General features: G+C 41.8%; 2 protein-coding genes across 2 annotated transcripts in view; one reads left to right on the top strand and one right to left on the bottom strand.

Annotated features, from left to right (window-relative positions):
• The first annotated feature begins 2411 nt into the window (after positions 1–2411).
• On the top strand, positions 2412–7547 carry LOC117246419 (carbohydrate sulfotransferase 12-like). The gene is made up of 6 exons (XM_033610290.2): positions 2412–3158; positions 3903–4022; positions 4356–4531; positions 4679–4822; positions 4901–5208; positions 6652–7547. The coding sequence occupies exons 2-6, from the start codon at positions 3920–3922 to the stop codon at positions 6890–6892; spliced, it is 972 nt and encodes a 323-aa protein (XP_033466181.2). The 5' UTR covers positions 2412–3158; positions 3903–3919; the 3' UTR covers positions 6893–7547.
• Positions 7548–8655: 1108 nt separating this feature from the next.
• Positions 8656–19135, bottom strand: part of sema4f (sema domain, immunoglobulin domain (Ig), transmembrane domain (TM) and short cytoplasmic domain, (semaphorin) 4F) — a 62997-nt gene continuing 52517 nt past the window's right edge. Inside the window, exons 4-15 of the mRNA XM_033610441.2 lie at positions 14810–14908; positions 13938–14049; positions 13697–13816; positions 13365–13519; positions 13084–13265; positions 12629–12770; positions 12283–12496; positions 11889–11998; positions 11621–11766; positions 10835–10890; positions 10536–10726; positions 8656–10344 (exon numbers count right to left, since the gene is read on the bottom strand). Of these exons, the coding sequence (XP_033466332.1) occupies positions 9619–10344; positions 10536–10726; positions 10835–10890; positions 11621–11766; positions 11889–11998; positions 12283–12496; positions 12629–12770; positions 13084–13265; positions 13365–13519; positions 13697–13816; positions 13938–14049; positions 14810–14908 (2253 nt within the window). The 3' untranslated portion in view covers positions 8656–9618. The remainder of the gene's footprint in view (positions 10345–10535; positions 10727–10834; positions 10891–11620; positions 11767–11888; positions 11999–12282; positions 12497–12628; positions 12771–13083; positions 13266–13364; positions 13520–13696; positions 13817–13937; positions 14050–14809; positions 14909–19135) is intronic.

Here is a 19135-nt window from a genome sequence, read left to right as displayed (position 1 = left end):
ACAACAAGAGTCCGTCTGAGCCGCCATGAAATGACCTGGTGGGTTCACTAGTGACTTGTGTATTTTAGGAAGGCTATAAAATTCAGGTTGAACAGAATGTTGGCTGTAATTGTCAAATTCAGATGTGAAGATCCAATCCTTATGTTAAGCATCTTCTAAGTAGGAGTTTTGTGGAGCGAGTCATTCAGGTCAGACTTCAGTTTCTTGCAGAATTTTTCATCAGATTGCTGGGAGAGGATTTCAGCTTTATATTTGTCTGCATCTTGACACAAATGGTTCCTCCCTTCACAGCAGGTTTAGTTACCACAACTCTGGAATTCATGTGCTCTGTCAATGCTGTCCCTTCTTTGCTAGATAAGCTCTGAGAGACATGGAGAGATTGAAAAGTAGTTTTCATAATGTCATGTTCAACTATACAACAAAAGGTATTCATAGAAGCAGCAGACACACTGGGGCTAAACCTGCTCTTATAGAGGAAGGAGGAGTTCTAGTTGCAGCCTCGTTGTTATGCAAAAAAAAGGTTTAAGTTTGATCTGTTAAAGCATTTAAACAAATCTACTTTTGAGCCAAAAGTATTAAAGTCTTGGACAAAAGACAGACCCGCAGACAAGAGATCAACTACAACCTAAAGAGTTAACTACAACATAAGGTAAGAGGACAGGAGCTGACAGTCTTTGCAGTTGTGGGTGTTTGGTTTACTGGAATCATTCTAAAAGCTGAAACTCTGAGAGTTAAATGTTCTTGTTTTTTTTTTTAACAAAAAAGAAATGGTGGGTGCCCATTTCATTTTGTCAAGCCTCTTTAAAGGTGTAAGAAGGTTCACTTTTGTTATAATCACATACTGACCCCTAGTGTTCATAGTAAAGAATGCAGTTTCCTGAAAACAGCAAAAGCCAAAAACTCAGTGATGGTATGATTTAAGCTACTGGAGAGTAAAAGCCTGTGAACTTAGTAAGTATACATTCCAAAAACGTAACACTCTGGACACTGAGAGTTTGACCAAGCAGATCTGATCAACATCAGCAACATGGCGCCATACATTCAAATAAATGGTGGGTGCCCATTTAATTTAGTCAAAAACAGTGAATGTAAATTCAGTTTCCTGTACTGTTACTGACTTCCTTTCACCATTTTGCATTGCTAATCACATTCTCATGTGTTTGTCACAGCTGCTTCCATGGTTGAAGTCACACAAGACAGGAGGTTGATTGATTGAATTGTATTTAAGATCTCTGCCTATTAAAGCAGTGCTATAGGAAGTTCATTTTGACAGCACTGGCCAGAAATCCCGATATCCCAATAATTCATTTTAAACATATTGTACTGTAGAGCACTAGACTTCTGCACCTCCTCTTGGCTGTTTTCAGGCCGTGACAGGATACTTCAGCCAATCACAGGTCATTTCACATAAAGGGCATTCCTGCTGGCTGTTCTGCACATGCTGGTGTGCGTGTCCCTTCAGTGAAAGCCTGATTCAATGGCAGAGATACCTGCAGAGAATGTTGCCTCTGCAGCATTGGCAACAACTGCCTACACTGCAAAGCAACCCATGACAGGAAGATCGGCTTGTCAGAAATAGAGTCTAAAAAAAGAGTCTGACAATAAACAAAATAAAACATGTGTCAATATTGTAATAATAATATTATAATATAATAATATTCAGAGATCAAGAGAAAATGTTGATAATAGTTTAGCCTTCTGCTAACGGAAACCAAAGGCTCACAGCTGTGGCTTCATGTTCATGTTTATGTAACTAATGTTATCTAGAGCGTTGAATCACAGTGTGTCCTTCGCCTCACTCCCCACCACTACAGACCACCTTACTGGGAGGTGAGCGAAAATGCTGATACACATTTGCTACAGGAGTAGCAGCTGCAATTTTTTGACAGCTGCAGTTACTTAGATACAGAAGACGTCAAGTCAAGTCAATTGTATTTATGTAGCCTAATACCACAAATCAAAAATTTGCCTCAAGGGGCTTCAGGAAAAGTCAGAGGACACCAAAGTCAGTATGGTTCATCATCTGGGGACAAAGAACTATCCATCCCATGGTTACAGAGCCCCAAGAGGCAAGGTATAAAAAAAATTGCAGGCAATAACTTTACCTGTTAGGAGACCTCTTAGGAGATACATTATCTCCTACATACAAGATGTATCTCCTACATAGGAGAGATAATATCTTATATATAGGAGATAATATCTTGTACATAGCAGATAAACTTCTCTTTTGGACAGCATTGCTTACAAAATATTTTATTTTCACCTTGCTTCTTAGGGCTTCATGCGTCAAAATATTTCAGTCTAACCTCAGATTTATCTGGCAGAGGGATTTAAATTTGAACATTAATAAGGATTCCTGGACAAGGATCATCTCCGGTGCAGGCTGGTTTACATGAGAAGCTCGGTGAAAATGTTATAAGATACTTCAATGATATTATATTGTATACTATCTTACACCAGTCTGTCTTCATAAAATGGGTTTGCTAGAAAATAATCTATGCTGGGAATGTAAAAGGCAGGAAGGCACCTTTATCCAAGCAATGTGGGCCTGTCCTCTAGTTCTACCTTTCTGACGAGAGATAATCAAAACAATACAAGAGTGGCTAGGTGTGCCTGTTCCTGAATCAGTTCAACTTTGCCTCTTGGGGGATAGATCATGTCTACCCAAGATCTCCTAACCAGCATTTGCTTTACCCCTAACAGGCTTTATCTCAGCTGCTAGGGTCATCCTTCACAACGGGAAAAGTTGTTCTACACAGAGAGTAATATTGTAAAGTAACTTACTACTTTCAAATGAAGCCAACTAGTTATATGTAATATAGTACATTTTGAGAGTAACTTGCCCAGCACTGTTTATGTAGTGAAGAGACCACTGACATCCCCTTATTCATGTCTGGAAAAAAACAAGCTAATGAAATCATTAAATAAGCAAGGAAGAGGGGCTGAATTGTATGGCTTGGAGGACAATGTTGCAGAGTCAATATTGGCTGTTGTCAACTGCCCATTCATATGGTTGTTTATCTTCTGCTTTACAGTTCACTCTGGTCTCCTCAATGCCATCACAGTGCACTTGTGGAGTAAAGATTGTGACACGATTTTGTAGGCTGAGGTATTAATTAGTGATTTCCTCCGCGATTGTCAGAGAACTTCACAGCAAGGTGAGTGATGTGATCATCCATTATGTGTGATATTTCTAGGTTGCTGCAGCATAGTAGAATCAATTTGTGTTTGGTCTATTATGTGTAGAACACTGAAACAAATGTATGTGACTTCAGCTTCAATGTAATTGTGAATTTTGGAATCATACTCAGTTAAAGTGTTATCAAAAACTTCATCATCCAATATGTCTTGCATTACACTATGAATGTGTAGCTTTTGTGACTGGAATTCATACAGTATTCAATTAAGAAAATATATGAGATAATCACTTTTTTCCTTAAAGAAATACTTCAACCACAAAATAAATATTTGTATATCAGTTACTCACCTGGCGTTACGTTGAATTCACAAGGAAAACTCTGTTTTTCTTGCATGCCTCAACGATGAGCGAAGAATCCCTAAACTGAGAAAATGTTTGATCAAGTCACGGGGGTCCAAGTTTAACAAGTGCAAAACTATAACAAAACATCCATTTACAAACCTTTATACAACCCATGCAGTATAATTTAAGTCTCATTTATCCAGTTGTATGATCAGTACTTCCCAAACACATGCATTTTCCCTAAAATCTTAGGTTCACTGTGGAGGCATACAAGAAAAAACAAGTTTTCTTTACGAATTCAAAGTAACATGGGATCGAGTAACTGATATACAAAAGATCATTTTGCAGGTGGAGATTTCCTTTAATCACTCACTTCTTAGAATTCCATAAATTCAGTGTTCTTTTATCGTTTCTGGTTCAGTGACAACCGCAGCCACCATGGCAGCATACAGAGGATTCTTGCTGCTCCTCAAATTAGCTGGATTCATGTTTCTCAGCGTGTTCTGCTTTTACCAATGGGACATGTCACAAGATAAGAGAGGTACAGCATGTGTGTGTGTGCATGCGTGATTGTGAATTTCTTACTCTTCCTGCTGTGTATCCTGCTCCTGGTTAATGCTTTGTTTGTACTTGTGCTCTGCTGCCTGTGAACTGAATGGGGAGTTAGTTGATGGATTAGTAGATGGTGGAGCTGTGACCTCTCCTCTGATTACTTCTGGATTATTGTGGCTCACATTTAACCTGATATTTCTCTAACAAAGTGGGACTTTGAGAAAGGCAAATGTTTGGCATTTAGCTTTCACCAATACCAAAATGAATTCAGCTGTGATCATTTTAGACAGTTACAACATATATTCCTACTCTTCTGTCACAGCGGAGAGAATCCGTTGGCTGCAGGAACAGAGAAAGCAGCTGCTAAGAGAAATGTGTGATGGTGACGAAGGGGTCTTTCCTGAGGGGAGGCAGAGTTTAGAAGATTTGAGTGACAATGAGCTGAAGCACTTCATTGTGGATGACAATCACGGCATCATCTACTGTTACATTCCCAAGGTGATACTAACATGAACACACCCAGGAACTTCAGTTTCAGAGCAAATTTTCCAAATCACTAATCTGCACATCAGCAACATTATTCATCACTTATTATTTTCACTGCCTCTATAGGCTGCAGACTCGTAGTCTTGTTCTTATCTACAGGTGGCGTGCACCAACTGGAAGAGGGTTATGTTTGTCCTTAACATGAGCGCGCCCTATCAGGACCCCATGTCCATAGCTGGTGACATGGTCCACCTCCCCAAAACGTTCACTCAGCTAAACAGTTTCCCAAGACAAGAGATGAAGGTCAGTTCATACAGTGAAATCAGATGTGCTCCTAAAGTTACAAACAGAAAGCAGTGTGTACTTGTTTGTTGGCTACAGGTGAAGCTGAAGCACTACACCAAGTTCCTGTTTGTCCGGGACCCATTCGTCCGTCTCATCTCCGCCTACCGAAACAAGTTCCAGCGGCACAATGAGTACTTCTATCAACACTTTGGTCGGGACATTCTGCGCCTGTACGCTAACCAGTCTGATCCACCAGAGACAGAGGATGAGGCTTTTGCTTCTGGCATACGCCCATCATTTTACAACTTTATTCAGTACCTGCTGGACCCACAGACAGAAAAGGAAGCCCCCTTTGAACCCCACTGGAGGCAGATGCACCGTCTGTGCCATCCCTGCCTCATACAGTAAGGCCGCTTCAGTAAATTATTATTTGTTTTAATGTCTGACTTTCAAAATCGAAAACTAATTTAGCTCAGCCTTAGTGTTTTTCTGTCCATAATGTGACTTTCCCTGTAGTATTTTCAGTATGTACTCCAGTGAGCGAGTGTGTTTCACAAAGTTAGGGCAATTATGAGAGACGGTTTCAAGAACTAATGTTCACAGTTGCTGCAGCTGAGGCCAGAACATCCTGATTTTTAGGCTCAATCCAAATGTCCAGGCTTTACTGCACTTTCTCAACTAGCGGACTTTGCAGGCTCGTTAACAGGAAGTCTGCAAGTACTGAGGACTGCTCAAATCTACAATTCATCCAGTCCACAAGGGGCCTCAACCTGACTTTCTGCAGACTTTCAGAGAGTCCACTTGGGTGCAAACATCACCAAATTTCACAGATTTAATTGCCCACAATTCATTGCAATACAGACGTGAAAATTGTAGTTTTTATCAAAATGTATTTTCAGCCTACCCTATTAATGTTGTGCAGTGTACTGCCAAATATATAGGCAAAGAAATATTGCAAAAAAAAAAAAGAAAGTCTTCCAATATAAGTAATATTCAATTTATTTAGTCATAGTCTGGTCCTTCTTTGCAAACACGCAAACATTTTATCAGTAATGATGGAAACAAACTTAAGGCCTGTCCATCAGGGACTTTACAGCCTTGCAGTCTTGCACACTCACAGACTTGATGTAATGGCAGTCAACATGTCACAGTATGAACGACTGACGTCTGCAAGGGCCCAGTCCACAAGTCCAGAGGGTTGCCATTTGGATTCCACCTAAAGCTTTTTACGCTCAATGTTAGATAGGCTACGGACACGGATGGAGCCTTCTGTCAGTACATGCATTTATTTCATCCCTATTTGTGCATGTCTTCTTAAAATTTCCAGATACAGATGAAATGGAGTAGCACCTCTGGAAATCTTGGGGGCAGTGTAGTGTACATCAAGCTGAACAGAAAAATGAACATGTCGCAATGTTAATAATAGCCTCACAGACTACCACCGTTTGTTGTCTGAAACTTTGACTCTGCCCTCTTGTGCCGTCCATTGACCTTTTCTTGCCAACATAAAAGAAACAAGGAAATATGAGGGCTGTGACTTTTACAATGTTTGAAATAGACATATCCGTTTTCGTATGTAAAGGGAGAATAAATGAGCCGTAAGTCCCAAGAACAGGTTAAGCTCCAAAGACCCTTGACTCTCCATACTGCAACTAGACAACAGGCCAGAGAGACACTGATTGCAAACCTATTTCACATGCTGAATAGTACTTCTAATGATAAGTGATCTGATCTTAATGTATAAAATTGTTGGAATGCCCCTTTAACATCCACAAACTACCAATTAATTCAACATTAACTCAAAACAGTGCAATTTTTTCAGCTGGTTGGTTTGTTTTACCTCTTAGGTATGATTTTGTTGGCCATCAGGAGACTCTCCAGCAGGACGCTGAACAGCTGCTGAAGATGTTGAAGCTAGAGGATGACATCAAGTTCCCTCCTTCCTATGAAAACATGACTTCCTCTGCTTCTGTGTTGGACTGGTTCAGCACAGTGCCCCTAGAGGCCAGGAGGAAGCTGTACGAGCTCTATGAGATGGACTTCAGGCTCTTTGGCTACAGAAAGCCTTTTGAACTGCTTGATGGTTGAGATGACGGCATGATTTGGACTCCAGTCTTCCCCATACAATATTGGAAATGACCAATATTTTACGAATTGCCTTTCCCAAAAACAGGCATGTATGCACTGAGATACAGCTCACTTTTCCCCCCACTGATAGGGTGATGAACTTCACTTGTTTGTGAAAATAGTTGGTGTAAAGTATCATATGAATATTTCTATTTTTTTTAATTTCACACAAGAGGGTTTCAATACGTGCATATTTCCACACTGTCAAAGGTCAAAGTTCTATGATTAAATGCACTTTCTTATTGTGTTACATGTAGTAAATAAATTTCACTTTGAAATGTGCAGGCAGGAGCTAGGTGGCTTTTATTATTTACAAGTATTCGAGTAAACGTATGCAGACACATACTCTCTCTCACCATACGCTCACACAAGATGCAAAAAGCTGCAGTATTCAGCAGGATTGCACAAAAAGTAAAATATTTTCGTTTTTCATCCCACTCACCATTATAATTTTACCTCAGATAGAAAGACGACTTCAAGGACAATTGAAGATGAGGCTGACGATCAGCTCTTAGAGAAATTGATTGCTCCTTTGTCTTCCCTTTAAGTGACTGGAGCAAGGAGAACACACTTTTGACCATTCATCAACTTCTTAACACATCAGTCGGAGGGCAAAAGGAGCACTTCACTAATCAAATATTTGGTGTGAGATAAAAAATGCTCTTCCTCATTCCGAAAAGACAGTAATCCAAGTTGCACTTCAAAACATGAATCAGAGGCCTCTGGTTGAACAGTTAAACCTTAATAAATGTGAGTGTTGTTTCCAGTTGGTTTACATCAGCTGCATGGAGTGAGGTCCGAAATATTCTGAGTGCTGAGTGAACTAGAATCCCATTTTATGGTTGTATGCCTCTGTGTGCCAGATCAGTTGCACTTACAGCTTACATCAGTTTCAAGATGGGCGCACAAGATGAGTGTCACTAATTCAGTATCTAACCACATGTAACCTCTTCTGTTCCTGAGATATGACGTTGAGTCATGGCCAGAAACGTATTTTTGTAGAACATTGTGATGTTCCAGTGAGGTTGACCTTTGACCTTTTGGATATAAAATGACACAAGTCATCATTTTATTGTATTAGAAAAAAGAAATGTGTGAAATTTTGTCAAAATCAGTGTATGAATTCTTGAGTCTGTCCTTAGTTAGTGACCTTTGACCACCAAAATCTAAATATTTCAATGTTGAGTCCAAGTGGATGATTGTGCCAAATTTGAAGAAATTTCCTAAAGGTGTTCTTGAGATATCGAGTTCACAAGGATGGGACACATGGATTTATGGACAAAATCTGAAAATTTCTAAAACAAATTAAATCTATATTAAGACTTTGACATACATTTTTTTATTTGAAAATTAGCTTAGCATTGAGTCTGTTAATGGGAAAAAACAAAATAAAACAACTACAACATCTTTTTGTTTGAGAGAAGTTGGTAACCAGGCTAGCTGTTTTCATCATATTTACCACACAGGTAGGTTTTAATCTTGACATCTAATCTCATTTTGGCAACAGAGTGTATTCTATGTAGCTATTCCTGTCACAGCTGTTTAGTTACACACGTGGACAAAATGGATTCTTAAGGTATAATCAGTGTATTTGCAGAATTCACTTACAGGTTTGGTCCACTTCTGGGCAGGTAGGAGAAGCACACGCAACCCCTTGATTCAAATCTTTCTCACAACCAGATTTTTACCAGACAGTGTGGGAACAGTGATGCCAAGCTAACAGCAAAGTTTTTTCAGATTTATTACAAAACAACATGACAAAAACAATACATTTTTAAAGTTGAAATCCACACTCACAAAACGAGGTGATGGTGGCATTGTGTCTGGTAAGGTCCATTCTGTGCAAAATGAATTTCACATCCTTTTGAAAATCATTTGCCTTTTGTTTCAGTAACTGTGAAGGTGAACAGTGTCAGATCTGAGCAGCTGTCAGTTACTTGCGTCTGCTGTGCATCTTGAGCTTTCCACACTGACACAGATCATCCCCTTGACCTCTGCGGCAGTGTAGGCAGGGACAGCCCCGTCACAGTCACTGTAGCCCATCTGAGGGACTCTCTTTATGGTACTTTAGTCTCTGACAGTGACATGTCTCTGTTTGAAGCCCAGGACTGGTGCAGTCTCTATGGCTCAGCAGTCCTTTGGTGCCTTTGGACCCGTCAAGGTCTGGGATCTGAGTGGTGTGTCAGAGAGAGGGATAGAAGTCGAGAGAGAGGTGCTGAGAGATTCAAAGTGCACTTTACTTTTGCAGTGCCATCAGGAGAAGAGAATGAGAGCGCAAACAACAACAGAAGTTAAGGAGAAAGACAATATGGCTTTTCAATGTCTACACATGTAGGCATTTCATCTTTGATTTTTTTTTAACATTTAAATTGCGCAATATCACACTTGGCTTCGTGTCCACAATCTAAAGTTCAGACTGCTTATATTTACATTTATATTACATCTGACACATTTATTTAGCTGTGGCTCTCGTCCTGAGTGACTCACAATGCTGTAACATGTTTTCTCTCTCACATGCTTAGACATAAACTTATCATATATTTCTCAAATATCTCTGTAGTCTCTCTTCATGCCACGGCTCCCATTCAAAGGCATCTGGCAGTAGTCATTTTGTATCCCTCCTGGTATTATTCAGTTATTTGTAGGATGCAAAATGGTGCAATCAATAGTATATTTATATCACCTCTTCATATTGAACTTTCTTCACACTTAGCCAGTGGTGCTGGTGATTTAAACATGGGAAAGCTGGCCAACTCCTCCTCCAGTCCTTTTATTCCATCCCCCAACCCGTCCCCCAGCCCCTCGTCCACCTCGTCCCCCTCCCCTGACTCCCTCTCTACCCCCTCAGGCCTCACCCTCACCCTCTCCCCCGTCCTTCCATCCAGCAAGTCTGCAGCTAAAATTTCAGAGGTGAACTTCAGCCCGCTGCCACTTGTGTTGTTGCCGTACAGGACATTCCCATGGCCATTGCTGGGGTTGCTGTGGACCAGGGTGCCACTGTAGTTGTTGCCATGGTGACCACCATTACCCTGGTTGCTAAGGAGCGTTGTAGTCGTGTTAGTGGTTGCCGTCCCGTTACGTTTTTCTGTCAATCTGAATCCCTCGGACATCAGGCTGGCACTGCTAGGACTCTGTGGCGTGGCTGAGGAGCCCAGCAAGTCCCGCCCTTTCTCGGATGACAGGGAATTATCTGGCAGGTGGTGACCCTGGCGGGCAATGCCGCGTCGATGCTTCACGAAGTAGAGGAGAAGTACGCCCAATGCTAAACCCAAGACGAAGAAAAGGATGTAGATGGCCAGGACGTGACGACCTCCTGCTGTCGCCACCGTTCCTTCAACACTTGGGTCTTCTAGTGTCAGATGATAGGCTGCTCTGCGGCAGGGGGTGGGCTCTCTGATACCTGGCCCCGCCTCCTGGAGAAGAACAGCATGACAGTTGTGTGAATTAGTGGGAAAAGACTTGGCATTTAGTGTCTAACATTTTCATATAGGCAACTGATAAAATGGTTGCAGCTAACACACTAACTGCCATGAAAATCATTTCTAATAACTTCATAACACCAGGACATAGGGTAAATTTGTTTCTGCATGTTTTGCCTGTGTACCTGGCATGTGCAGATATATTTCCCCAGGCTGTCCTCTGTGACAGTCACCTCCAGGTCAGAGTGGCGCTGCCTGGTTTGTCTGTGGAGAGGATGCTCCCAGCTACAGGGCCGGGGAGACAGCTGGACACATGGCAACAGGAGGTGCAATCCCTTGGAAACTCGCAGCTCCCTCGTGGATGGGTTGCAGCGCCCTGGGGGGGACAATAAGCAGTTTGATGACAGAGAAACAGACATAAAGAGAATAAACAGAGAGACAATATGTTCATATTATATAACGTATAAAAATAAGATACACTTACCCTCCCCTATATCACACTTTCTCAAGGCATCATCTATCATATCCCCTGGACCAGGCCTGGGTACACACAAAAAGGAGTCACACCTCTGCATCAGGTTTTAGTAGTGAAACTACCTTCCTTGGTGGCTGCTTTTCTAAATATCTGTTCTAATCAGTCAACAGATAATTAATCATTTCATTTCCTTGAACTAATGACTAAGGAGAAATCCGGACCCTGTGGCTAGACCAGTTGGGAGCCACTGGTCTAGTGGATTGTAAATATTTGGTTTACAGTTCCGTCCACAACTGAAGCAACTGCTGTCTTGCTTTTGGTCAGGTGAGTAAACGTGCATGTAGATATATTGCTGTCAGGATTACGTCACACACTACAGTTGGCTAACTTTAGCAACTATTTTCTGCCTATTAGCTCAACCGTTCCCAGAGGTCTGTTGAAACAGCTTTAAAATTTGGGCCGTGGCTAAAAACACACAGAAGTTATCACAGCACATTGTAATCCCATCCAGCTCAAGGCATATTTAATACAGCGCTTCCACGTTAACATTTGACGTAAGTTGACTCTGCTTTTTTGCTGCTGGTTATTCTAGAACTTTAAGGCATAAAGAGATTTTTTTTCCTTTAAAGGTTTAAAACAATATACATAAAATTGTTAATGAATCTACTGTAAAGAAAAATGGGTCAGATTTTACACATAACCAAACCATATTCCTCCCCAATGCTGCTGCTGCCTGCCTCAGCTTTTCATTTTTGGAAGTCTTCCAGTTCATTGTGATGTTCCTGTAGTACTCACTCGTCTGTTGTTGGCCTGCAGGCTCCCTCCAACCACACACAACCTAGTCCTCTGGCTTTGGCACACACCTCACAGCTGGGATACAGAGCGCAGCCTTCAGCCTGGACACGAGCCAGAGACAGAGGGCTGCCCACCAGAGCCCGGCCCTGGAGACACGGGGAACCATTACAGAACCACTGAGCAATATAACATATTTTTAGGCGCTGCAGATTAGTATATGCATGTATGTTTGGTTGTGCAGTATGAGTGTAAATAAATGTGCAAATACCTTGTGCAGAAGTATATTGTTGACAGGCTCTTGTGCGGTGAACAGAGGAATCTCCTGCAGTAAGGTGGCGTTCTGGCCCACTACTGCCACCCTGTGGAGCTCCCCACGGTCTGCAACACAAACAAACACAGCTCAATTATTTTTGTTTTATTTACAACATTTAATTCAGTTTATTTATTGTCATAAAATTCTGATTGATTTCCAAAGTATTAACATGTTGTGTCCATTATTTAAAAAAAAAAATTAAATCAAGATTATTTTGTTTTGCTATCTCAGTTCAGCTTTGATAACTTTCATCTGCATTAGTTGTGACAGCCAGTTTGAATTTATCTCTTTATATTTTCTGTCCTTTATTCTGTCCTATCTTCTTATCCCTGCCTCCCTCTCTCCTCACCAGTTCCAAGGTGGAGCACTGCTCTCGTCATCTCCTCTGCGCCACCCTTCTGTGTTACAGCCAGCTTGGTGTATCTCATCCCTTTCCGCACCAGTAAGGGTGCTGCAGTAACACTGTTCTCCATCAGGGGGTGGTCCCTCACAAAGGTCAACACCTTGTCAGGAAGTTTCAGGGAGGACTCAAACCCTTCAGCCTTCAGCGCACTGTTCAGACACTAAAAAATGTGTAGGGAAGGAGAAAAAAAAGTGATTCATATTCATATGGTAGAATGCATTCAAGCTATTGCAATAAGTAGAGCTGGTGATAGTTCATAATGCAGTAGTTTTGTGGTTGGACAGTTTAGTACCTGGCCAGGCCTTGGTGTAGGGACAGGTTCAGGGTTGATCCAGTTCTCGCAGGTCTTCTTCAGCTCTTTAAAGGGACCGTCCATAACTTTGCTTATATCAGACAGACTGAAAACACACACTGCTGACAACTCTTCACGCTCCCTAAAAAAGAAGAAAAAGAATGGTAAACACTAGTATATTAATACCAGGTGTAAACAGGCTCATAAGCCATGCTGTCTTTTTTTGAGAGGAAAAATGAAAAAAAAAAAAATCATATTTAGAGTTAATTTCTAGGATGTTTAACATCAAAGAAATAGTTTGGAACTTTAAAATACAGTTAGCTTAGCTTAGCATAAAGGCTATAAATGGGGAAACTGCTAGCCTGGCTCTGCCTTGTAGTGACCGTGATGTTCAAAGGCAGCCAGGAAGTCAGAAATAGCTCCCCCCTCCCGCCCCTGCTTGTTCCTGAGCTTACCACTGGGAGGTGAATAGTCCGTAGAAGTGTGTGCTGCTGGGGTCGCCTGGTGTGTGCTCTGTGGTGAAAACATCAGTTAGGATGTTGTAGCGCTGACCACTGGGTTTGTCCTCACACACAAGCTGGGCCTTGAGGAAGGTGGTCCAGCGCCGCTGCAGAGTCTTCATCCCTCCCACATCAGACTGAATAGACAGGGGAGAGAAAGAAAAGCCCAACAGTGAATTCATATTAGATTAACAATCAGTCAGTCAATCAATCATTAAATCAAGACGTTGGATTACCTTGCAGACTCGTGCCACCCTGGGCACTTTGACTTTGGTGAAAAGGTCATACTCTTTGGCCACCTCAGTGAAGAAGAAGTAGATTTTGTCATCGTCTCCTGTCGGGTTGTTGTCTGCGGACTGCTTTATAAAGGCTGAGCTCACAAACTCTGGGTCTGAGAAAGACACACACACACACAAACATAGACACATATGATTTCACTTTTCTCCCGTGTGAAATATGATCAAAGTAATTAATGTGAAAGTGTGTTTGTGTCTGTGCATGCCAACATATGTGAATATGAGGGTTTCAAGTGCATGAGTGTGTGCAAGTGTGCATGTGTGTGTCTCACCACTCAGCCAGTTGATGGATCGCTCGGTTCGGATGCGCTCCTGCTCAGGGCCCGTTGCCCGGGAGATATCGAACAACGTTCCCAGGAAGTTGCTGGTGGCTGCTGTGTATAGGGTACCACCTAGACAAAGGAGAGAGAAAGACATGAGTTAGTACAAACCAATAAGGTTAGTATTCTGGTCAAAAAGATGACAAACAAACAAATAAATGAATCAGTCAATTCATCAAACAATCAGTCTCACCTGCCATAACAGCTGTGTAGTGCTGACTGGGCTCAAAGGGACACTTGCCCTTCCCCGTCTCCATCTTCACCCCTCCATCCTCTGCTTTCTCCAGGGTGAAGGAGGAGAGCTCCTGAAGGACGACAGGAAAAGAGAAGTTAGAACCACAAGGGCGAGACTGAATTGTCAAATGAATTATGGTAATTATGTAAATTATTCTTTTTTTCACAGCTGTCTTGTGATTTATTATAGTCTAAATTAATTACAGAGAGTTTGAAGTTGATCTCTGCAGGTTGTCTGCTAAAAACGTCACTATAATTGACTCTAATTATGCTGTTTTATGCTAAAAGCTTTAGTGACTTTGGCGCTCAAAGTACCTTCTAGAAAATGTCACTCACAACAAAACATCTAAAAGCTTTTGTTGGTTGACTGACACCAAACATTTTTCTCCTAAGTACAGAGGAAATGTGTGTGAGTGGAGTCTGAAAAAGACTAAAAAGTATAATGTGAATAAATTCACTGTAGTGGGAGGATAATAGTTTGTGAATGTGTGTGTTTTGTTTGTTTGCCCGTCTGCCTGTCCCGTTGGTTAAGGACTTGGGTGTGAATGAGTGTGCAAACTTGTCACAGAGATTCATTTGCAGCTCTTCATGCTCAAACTGTAGGTGCAACACACACAGACACACATATACAGGGACAAACTTGTGCAAGCGAACACACACCAGTTTGGAATTACAGTGTGTTGCAGCTGTGTGTGTGTGTGTGTGTGTGTGTGTGTGTGTGTGCAGATCCTCAGATGCAGATCTTCTCTGTAACGTCTCACTCAAATATGAATTCTCACACTCACACAGAAGGAAGGCCTCACACACACACACACACACACACAAACTAACCAGGAAGGCACACTGGGGGTCGAAGGCGTAGGTGCCACACACGTAGATGCGTCCATCACCCAGAAACTCCAGCAGACGGATGTAGTTTTTACAGTCAACCTGCAGGGGGAGACAAACACCCAGAAATTAAGACTAGCCAAAAGACAACCTGGCTCAACTTTAAAAAAATTAGGAAAAAATATATACAGTAGATGTATCCATGTATCTGTTTCCATCCATTAGCAGAAGTGGTCTCTTATTAATCATGCTGAGCTTTAGAGGAAAGGTTGGAGTGAATTCTGAGAACAGCTGGGGTATTAATGATTGTGACTGGAAATTGGAGACCCCCACTGCTGGAGGAGACACATGAGACCCCCCTTTGTTACCAGCAGAGACCATCCATACTAATTCACACTAACATGGGCATGTAAAATGAAACTTAATCCACTCATTTTCATGCATAAATACAACCCAGATTTCGAAAAAGTTTGGACCCTGTGTAAAACATAATTAAAACAATGCAATAATTTGCTAATCTTTATCTACCTGTATTCAGTTGAATACAGTCATGTTAAAACTGATCTATTTGATTGTTTTATGTAATATACACTCATTCTACTGCAACACGTTCCAAAAAAGTTGGGACAAGAGCAACAAAAGAATGGGAAAGTTGTGGAATGCTCAAAAAACACCTGGATTATTCAGCAGGTAAACGGACTCATTGGTAACAGCGAAAAGCATCGAGACTGGGTTTGAAAGGGGCATCTTCAGTTATTCAAATATGAGGATGTTCACTTTGTGAAAAAACTGTGTAGGTAAACAGTCCAACAGTTTAAGAACAAAGTTTCTCAACACACAACTGTAAGGAATTTGGGGATTTCACCATCTAGAGAATCTGGTGAAATCTTTGCATGTAAGAGTCAAGGCTGAAAACCAACTCTGAATGGCTGTGACCTTTGACCCCTCAGGCTGCACTGCATTAAAAACCAACACGATTGTATAACAGATGTTACCACATGGGTTTGGGAACTCTTTGGAAGGCCACTGTCAGTAAACATCATTCATCACTGCATCTACAAATGCAAGTTAAGACTACCATGCAAAGTGAAAGCCAAATATCAACATCTAGAAAGAGCAGCGACTTTCCTGGACCTGAGCTTATTTGAGAAGGACTGACACAAAGCGGAAAAGTATGCTGTGGTCTGACTAATCCACATTTCATTTTGTTTTTGGAAATCATGGACGTCGTGCCCTCCAGGCTGAAGAGGAAAAGGACTGCCCAAATTGTTACCAGCGCAAAGTTCAAAGCCAGCATCTGTGATGGTATGAGGGAGTGTTAGTGCCAATGGCATCAGAGGTAACTTGCACATCTGCGAAGGCACCATGACTGCTGAAAGTTAAAAACAGGTTTTGGAACATGTGGTGCCATCCAGATGACTTCGGTCTTATTCCAGCAACACAATGCAGAGCCACATTCTGCACGTGTCACAACAGCATGGCTTCACAGTCTTGGTATTAAGCCAGCCTACCTGCAGTCCAGACCTGACTCCCATTGAAAATGTGTGGTGCATTGTGAAGCACAAAATATGACAACTGACACCCTGGGCTGTTGAGCAACTGAAGTCGCATATCAAGCAAGAATGGGAAAGAATTTAACTTTCAAAACCTCCTGCCCCCAGTTCCCTAACACTGAGTGTTGGTAAAAGAAAACTTGATGTCACATAGTGGTAACCATGCCCCTGTCCCAACTTTTTGTCACATGTTGCAGGCATCAAATTCAGAATGAGTGTATATTTACAAAAAAAAAATAAAGTTAATCACTTGGAACATTAAATATTTTGTTGTTTTACCATATTCAATTGAAAATAGTTTGGCTGTGGGTTCAATTCCCACCTGTGGCCCCTTACTGCATGTCATCCCCTCTTTCTCCCCGCTTTCATGCTACCAACGTCCTATCAAAAAAAAAAAAAGGCCAAAAAAAGTAGTCTTAAAAAAAGGATTTGCAAATATTTACATTTTGTTTCTAAGTTTTTAGGTTTTTTAGGATTGTTTTGTGCCTCTTTGTAGGTCTCATAAGTACCCTACATAGATGTTAAAGGGAAATTTCGGTTTATTTCAACCTGTCTCCTATCGTCCTAAATTTGTTTCAAGTGACTAGTGACATAAAAATAATAGTTAGCATGTTAGCTGTTAGCCTAGATACAGCCGTAGCGTCAGACCTGTTAAAACGTAAGTGAACGGGCATACCTTCAAGTGCAAAGTTAGTCCACTAAACAAGCTTTTTTTCCACAAAGACCGCCTCATATCGTTAGGATAAATGTCAGAGAACATATAGAAAACGACATGTAAACGTGTTGTCTTACCTTACTGGTGTGCTGCCATGTTTGTTTACAATGTAGCTCTGGTTTCCAAAGCGCGGCCGAAATATCGCGAGAACAAGCAGCGATCTCATAGCGTGCCTGAACAAGCAGCAAAAGCTGGAAGGCAGAACCGGACAGTAGCCTGAACGGAGGAGGAGGAGAGAGAGAGGCGCAACAGGTAGAGGACGAGAGAGGAGGAATGGCTGCTGCAAGGCTGCGTAGCTCTGGAGATTGGTGATGTACCTGTGAATGCTGTGCCCCAGTGCCCACAGAAGAGGAATGCCTCTGTTGCAAGGAATGGGACCAGTTGCAGCCTTATTTTCAAGGTCTGGATGTGACCGAGGACGAGACACCTCCATCTGGAGTAAATTTAGTATCCAGCTGGGCTTTATCTAGAGCTGGCAAGATATATTTCGGCTGCGCTTTGGAAAGCAGAGCTAGAGGATTAAACAAACATGGCAGCAAACCAGTAAGGTAAGACAACACGTTTACATGTTGTTTTCTATATGTTCTCTGACATTTATCCTAACGATATGAGGCAGAAAAAAGCTTGTTTAGTGGACTAACTTTGCACTTGAAGGGATGCCCGTTCACTTACGTTTTAACAGGTCTGACGCTACTATGCGCCCCGGCTGTATCTAGGCTAACGGCTAACATGCTAACTATTATTTCTATGTCACTAGTCACTTGAAACAAATTTAGGACGATAGGAGACGGGTTGAAATAAACCGAAATTTCCCTTTAAGCTGCCCCTCTTCACGCAAGCACATTCAGTCCACAGTTATTATGGAAAAACAGCCCCATTGTCCCTCCCCAGTTAGTATGAAACCATGACGCAGGCAGTTTTTAGTAAGCTTGTGTGTGTGTCTTTGCGTGCCATCTTGGATGAGCTCCAGGCGTGAGTCACCTTAGCCCCAGGGACTTGATCCTCTCTGATGCCCAGATCATGTCACCAAAATCAGCCCCCACCACCCCACCACCATCCTGTCCCGTGAGACGGACAAAGAGCCAGGGAAAGAGGGAGAGAGGAGAGCTCCTACTGGTAACAATGGGATCAGTTTGGGATTAGCGATTTCATTGGTCCAAATTAACCTCATTCATACTAATAGGCTTCATTCACAATCTGGCACGGGGTGAATCGAATGGCTCTATTTTGTTCAATTCTAGTCTATCTTATTTTATTCCATGTGAGTGTGTTAGAGATTATAATTAGAACTCATTATGCTTTCTCATGGTAAAAGCTTCCCTGAGTTTAGAGCTCAGGGTGAAATTAAATGTCCTTGCTTTTAGGTGTTTTGATGCTAGCTGATGTTTATTTACAGGGAGCAATTCTGCAATAATTACAGAGAATTACAAGTGTGTGTATGTGTGTGTGTTTGGACATTTTGACTGTCTTTTCTTCATCAATTGCACCTCTCGTTCCTCCCTCTCTACTGCAAATGTCCTTCTGCATACAGCGCTCTGTCTCTTTTCCTCTAAAAGGGTTGTTCTTGCTCCACCAGATTTTGCTTTTTCAAGTGGAGCCATCTGTTACCATATCAAGTGATCGTGTCATTACACACCAGGTAGCTCTGTATTTTTATTGTCAAACAAAAGGTGGCTTTTTCTTAAAGCTGCTCTAAGATGTATTTTCCTGTTATTGATGGATCAAATGACTATGTGTAAAGTGAAAGGTGCTGTTTGCAGTGACAAGCCACCCACCTCTATGTTGGCTTAAAGTGTCTTTCATTTCACAGTTTCGGTTCACACTCACTGCCAGCCACAGCAGTTTTTAGCAGCAAGCACAGATAATCCACAGGACACTATCTGCCCAACACCAAGCAGCAGATAGACATGGTTAGAGTTTGGGTTTAGGGAGACCAAATTAGAGCTAAAACGAGAGTCAGTATTGGACTCACATTTGTTGGGTGGCCAGAAGAACTCTGAATGAATGCTAATGTTACTCTTTATCTGCTGGATGTGTCACTGTTTGCTAGCACGTTAGCCA

The sequence above is a fragment of the Epinephelus lanceolatus genome, chromosome 22 (assembly GCF_041903045.1).
Source record: "Epinephelus lanceolatus isolate andai-2023 chromosome 22, ASM4190304v1, whole genome shotgun sequence".
NCBI lineage: Eukaryota > Metazoa > Chordata > Actinopteri > Perciformes > Serranidae > Epinephelus > Epinephelus lanceolatus.
This window is presented reverse-complemented; position numbering and strand designations above follow the sequence as displayed.